At 32.8% G+C, this 6,428-nt stretch overlaps 1 protein-coding gene across 1 annotated transcript in view; it reads left to right on the forward strand.

Annotated features, from left to right (window-relative positions):
• LOC145243534 (universal stress protein in QAH/OAS sulfhydrylase 3'region-like) overlaps window positions 1-6,053 on the forward strand; it is an 81,333-nt gene extending 75,280 nt beyond the window's left edge. Inside the window, exons 3-4 of the mRNA XM_080106506.1 lie at window positions 2,931-3,037; window positions 5,733-6,053. Coding sequence (XP_079962632.1) covers window positions 2,931-3,037; window positions 5,733-5,936 — 311 coding nt within the window. The 3' untranslated portion in view covers window positions 5,937-6,053. The remainder of the gene's footprint in view (window positions 1-2,930; window positions 3,038-5,732) is intronic.
• The last annotated feature ends 375 nt before the right edge of the window (window positions 6,054-6,428 follow it).

Below are 6,428 nucleotides of genomic sequence, written 5' to 3' on the forward strand. Positions count from 1 at the left end.
GACTTTTTTTTTTAATTCTTGCATATTTGACAAACATCGCCCTTTCAGACGCTACTGTGGGGGATCACTTTTCTTTAATCACTTAACGTAAAATGAGCACTCACTTTATGGCCACCTTGGTTATAAAGTGGATGTTCATTTTACGTTAAATTAATACAGAAAAATGATCCACCACTTTATAATTTCTTCATATCTTGGAAACTACTCGTTTCCTGGGAATTTTACTATTTTCATTTTCAGCACCCTCGAATACCTTTTAATAGTGGTAATTTTAAAGGATTTATCATGGGTGAAAGGATACTGCACTTCAATCATAGTCATTTGTTTTCCTAGTTTTGCATATGAATTAGAAAATATCTGATATTTTACCTCAAACCTCTGGCCTTGATGGAGGGGAGACAAAAACTTGTTGCTATAGTTTCAAATGATCTGAAATAACAGCAAGGGGAGACTTGATTCCATATATGTCTCGTATTTAATATCCCCCTCTTTGGTTTTCATACATAAAGCAAATTTCAGTGTATAAGGATTATTTATAGTGGAAATATTCATAATCATACCATATTTCCAAAAGAGGGGCGATATAACATGAGAAATATTTGGAATCAAGTCTCCCCTTGCTGATATTTCACATCATTAGTACTCTATTGCTGCTCTACACCTCATTAGCATAGCTTGATTGTATTCGAGTTCCAACCTCGAACTAAGTTTTATAATCGATTTTACATAACGTTATGCTATGGGCCCCTGTTATCATTAGCTATTTTTTTTTATTGTTTTTAAAGTTATTTTGATGTTTCTTTAGCGATAATTAAATATTCGGTATTAGCAGTATATATAGCCATTGCGTTTAGACGAAGAATGCAAAACTTTGAACACATTTTGCTTCACAGGAAACAGGAAATCACTTTAATAATTACTTTTATTAAATTAATTTTGTTAAAATGTTAAATTTTTTTCTTTTCTTTTTTGAAGGCTTTGGCGAAATCTTTGATTTCCAGCACATGTTTGGCCTTTGACAGTAAATTTCTTGCATGTTTTCAAGTTTGATAATAATTTGAGAAAAAAAAAAAAACAAAAAAACTGATCCAATTTCGAATGCATTCTCTTTTTCATTCTTATTTATTCCCATGTTTTGACTAATCCAACCTTTTTTCCCTGCCAGAAAATTCTCCCACTTAAACATTTTAGATGGACAGTTTTGAAAGACTAATTTCATATCGATTCACTTTAAAATTTAATAAAATATGAATTTTTGGCTTTTTTTTTTCCTTCAATGAATTTCTTACAAAAACTTGGAATTGTTGATTTCTGCTCTTATTCTAATGAAGGACCCGTTTCTTTTTTTTTTTTTTTTTTTTTTTTTTTTACACGATGGCATTTCTCACCTCACAGCAGTAAATGTTTGGCTTGTCTCGCAATCAGTTATGTTTCTAAAATTGATTGATGACATTAATCAATTCACTTTGGATAAGAAATTGAATCAATCTCCTTAAATGCAATTTTTTTCCCCTGTTTTTATGTCGTTGCAATTTATTTTTTGATTGCATTTTCACCCCAAACAAGGAACAGTGCCACCTTGATGTAGAGGGCTAATATCTGGGATATAATTTGCAAGAATACTGTGTAGGGAGATGTGTAGCAGACGAAAATTGCGCCAAACACAAGCAGGAGCGAATTCTCATGGCTGGAGATTTTGAATCCATTTTCTTTCTGGCTTATCCAATCAAAAGCCAGCTCTGTCATGTGACCGAGTGTATAAAACGTGAAACCGACAACACTCTCTTCTCGGCTCTTGCTGACAGCATACTTCACTGTTGGAGCGTGAACTCACTCGGGCCATCTGGCCCCAGGCTAGCATGGATACAAACATGGCTATTTTCATATGCGGTACACACATGAACTTTCTTTCTCATGCTACAAGACTGCCTTCGTCCATATATGGATGCACGCTCTTATTACCAACTTCAACACGTATACACTGAACTCTCTATTTCAACAGGCCTGTCTAATATTTAATCTGTTTCCACACAAGAACATTTTCAGCTACTAACGAAGATAAACAAAGTTATTTTTAAATGTTAGAATGAAGACTTCATTTCTTGTCTTCATTTTTAACTAAAGATCTGTTTACATTACACTTGAATTTCTGTATGTTAGTACAGTTAGGGAAGCAGGAACTCTGAAAGGAATTCACAAGTTTAGCAGTCAGAGAGGAAAAAAAAACTATTAGAAGGCTTTCTGGCATCTAGGGATCTCTGTGTAGAGGTGTGATTTAGTTGCTTATCGGCTTTGTTGAGGGGGTATAAGGGCTTATAGTTCGTCAGTGCACCTACAATTAAAATACTTGTAAAACAGGCAGAGGGATGCAACATTTTGTCGTTGGGACAGGTTGAAGTCTAGCTGACAGTGTGGGAGCTATTAGGTTGGCGACTCTTTTGAACCCTGTCTAAGAGTTTTCTTTGCCATTTAATGCCATCTTTATCTCATGACCTGTCAACCTAATCAAAACCATATCTCGGCTCGAACATAACTATTAAACATTTGCCACATAGACATCCAAAATATCAACCCCCATCACAAGCTCAACTCAAACAAATGACTTAAAACATTTTCAATTTAACGCTATTCTTATCTAATGGCACATGAAATAGCCAGAATTATTTTTTTGGCTCAAACGAATGACTAATCAAAACAGTTGTCAAAATCGTCCTCAACTCATGACGTGTCGCAAAAATTTATCTCAACTCAAAACGATTTTTAAAATATTTGTTGCTTTACAGCTTAAAGCTTTTAAATCCTTATTGTTGTTTGCACTTTTTGGCACTTTTATCTATAATTTTATTATCTTTATTTTAATTTCTTTTTCTTTTTCTTTCCCTTCCTCCTTCCTTTTCTTCCCTATCTCTTTTCCATCGTTTCTTTCTTAGCACTTGTACCTGGCGATTCTGAGCACCTGACTGAGGTTTTCAAAGAGGAGTCTGGCCGCATCAAGAAAACGGTTGACCAAGTTAAACGTAAACTTGACGATGCCGGGGTAAGTCTTTCTCTAATTCACTCAGTTTGTAAAAAAAAAAAAAAAAAAAAAAAAAAAAAAAAAAAAGACGAATTCTGCACATGATAAAAATTTAATTCATAAATAAAAATGGAAGTAAAAAGCTAGACAATTAAATCCGAAATTTTTACTTATATAAAATTGCTAGCAGGGCTACCCGGCGTTGCTCGGGACCGTATAACCAATGAAAAAATTGAAGTTGATTTTGAACATATTTGTTATTCTTAGGATAGCGGAATGTTTAATGTATATGTATCATTTATTTCGAACAAAACAATATTTTATCTACCCTAGGACACTTACATATGTATGAAATAATTGTACCTTCCCTAGGATAGGAAATTTACAGCATGTATATGAAATAATTTAACCTTCGTGAGGATGGATAATGTCCAACACATTTAAAATAATTTTACTTACCCTACGATGGGTAATTTAAATGCATATATGAAAGAATTTAATGTTCTCAACAGGTATTTTACAATATATATGAAATAATTTCTCTCCCACCTCCCAATGCAACCATAATGTTAAACATTTTTCGAAAATAAATTATTAGGGCTTTCCAAATTAATACATAAATACATTGTCTTGGTTACTGATTAGGCAACTCTTGCTTCACTATAAATTTCAACATTACTGTGTTTCTTTCCTTCCTCCCTATCGCCACTATAATTTTAAGAAAAATTATGCTATTATTATTATGTCTCAGCAGAATTTTCACATAATTACATAAATACATTACCTTGACATTAGACAACCCTTTCTTTATTATAAAATTCAACATTATTCTTTCATATCCTTAGCCGAATACTGATAACAAATTTTTTAGAAAAAAGACGTCATTCAAAATTCAGAAAAATATGGACGACTCCCAACAGAAACTTGCCAGTTCACCTTCACACTAGACATGTCTAGTGGCTTCATGCCTTGTCCGGAGCAATTTCCATCAGACATTTGAAGTCACTTCATGCCTTGTCTGGAGCGACTTTCTTAAATTTCAAGTGGCTTCATGACAAGTTTTTATGCACGCACACACACACATTGTATATATAGGATTCATTCCTAAACTAATCAGCCGATCATTTTGAATTTTGGAACATAATTAAGTGTAAGGGGTTGTGATGTGGGCTATATTGTTTTATGAAAAAAAGGTAAAATGTCTGAAAATTCAGATACCTCAGTTGTATAAAAATTTTAACAGCTAATTTGCACTTTCTTTTAATTAGATTTTTAGTGAGCATAAGAGCAAAATCGTTTTGAAAAATCAAATATTTCAGATTTGCATTACTAATAATCTAGTCATTAGCAGGGCTATGACAACAGCATATACTTTTCATTGTTTTGACTCGGGTGTGTATCCCTTGATATCTTATGTTTTTATAGTGATGTCGTTCTCAGTTGATTAACTGTCGGATATATACTCGAGTCAAAATAATGAAAAGAATATGCTGTTGTCATAGCCCTACTGATTATTGGACATCGATTAAGCAAGATCTTGTGAACTTGAATTTCTTCTTAAAATGTCTTAAGCCTTGAATGCTAGACATTTCCTAGAATCAAAATCATGTAATGAATTTTGATCAGAATTGGAATAAGGATTCTAGACATAAGATTTCACATATCTTGATTTTAATCTTCATGTTCTGTTTGGAGAATTCATTTTCCTCATCTGAGGACGAATATTTTCAGTTTTGTATTTTGTTAAGACAGCAGAGATGACTCAACACCAGCTGATTACCACATAGTCGTTTTTAAATCCAATATTAACACCTTCTTGAGCCATCCTCTTCAATAATCAAATTTTGACCAGTTTCAACTATCTTTAACTTGCCATGCACCTGATTGACTCCTTAACTTCTATTCTTGAGTAGCTTTTTTGTCTTGATAAAGTACATTAAAAAAAATATCTTCATGCATAAAAATGTATGTACTCATCTTGCAAAAATATAGATTTTTAATAAAAAAAAAATGATTTTCCTAATTCCCTTTAAGTGGTGACTCCCTTGTTAAAAAAAAAAAAAAAAAAAAAAAAAAAAAAAATTAAATACCACCAGAACTTCTACAGCCTTAATTTTTTATGCCAATTTTTAGGGGGGGGGGGGAGTTTAATATCAATACAAAATATTTTCATGATTTATAATTAAAGTTGTCGCATCTATATAAAGACATATTCTTCCATGTTCTCTGGCGCATTTTAAAATGATTTTTAGAGGCAAATATGGACACAACTTCCTCATTGAATATTCAAATATATCAGATTTGCATTGAATTTGATCAAAATTAGATACTAATTAAACAAGATTTCTTAAATTTCAATTTCTTAAGACTCCTTAAGTTTTAGCCTTAAATTTTAGGCATTTTCTAGAATCCAAATGATGTAATCAAAATTGGAATGCAAACTCTAAACATAATATTGTTAAACTTGGACTTTGTCTATTTTCTATATTGGTGACCCTGACATGATTGACCCCTTTTTCTATACATTTATGAATTAAATAAAAACAATCGGTTATAGATGTTTGCAAAGTATACGCCTTCAAAACAAATTAAGCTACAAGCCGATCAAATACAAACCCCATGTAATGTTTTGGAATAAAATGAGCTAATATATTGAAAAATTCAGTGGACAGCTAACTCATTGAAAAAGCCATTTTATATTTTGTTTTTATTTTAGTTGCAAGATGCTTCAGTGAAAGTAATCGGTGGGAAGCCCGGCGAAGCGATCGTCCATGCAGCGCAGGAGGAGCAAGCTCACCTGATAGTGACGGGTACCCGAGGTTTGGGCACGATCCGACGCACACTTGTTGGCAGTGTCAGCGACTATGTCCTTCACCATGCCAATGTACCTGTGCTGATTTGCCGACACAAGACACATTAATTTGGCTGCCATTCCTGACTTACGGATGGGACCATACTATTACCAGTTTGCTAGGTTAAGGTACATCCATCACTACTGACAAGACAAGCCTTTCATCATTAAATGTATTTTTCTCCATTTAATTGTTTTATTTTTTTTATTTTTATGATGAATTTTGCATCAGATTTTTTTTTTTTTTTTTCACTAATTTTTTTCTGCCATATTTTTTTTTTTTTTTTGTCTTGTTGATTTTATTGATTCTTGAAAATATATGCCAAAGTTTGACACTTTTTGATCTTTATTTTTTTGGTGGTTGGCTTATAGAACATTCACCTCTCATGCATAGGAACACATGCACACATGAGAATACAAATACACACATAAAAATATAATACCAGTATGTAGAAACACACACACACACACACACACACACACACACACACACACACACACATGCAGAAACACATTTGTCCCACCGGTCAGTTTAAAAAGTCAACTTGTAAATGACTTTTG

This window comes from Euprymna scolopes, chromosome 22 (assembly GCF_053919585.1).
Source record: "Euprymna scolopes isolate OS-2025 chromosome 22, ASM5391958v1, whole genome shotgun sequence".
Classification (NCBI taxonomy): domain Eukaryota; kingdom Metazoa; phylum Mollusca; class Cephalopoda; order Sepiida; family Sepiolidae; genus Euprymna; species Euprymna scolopes.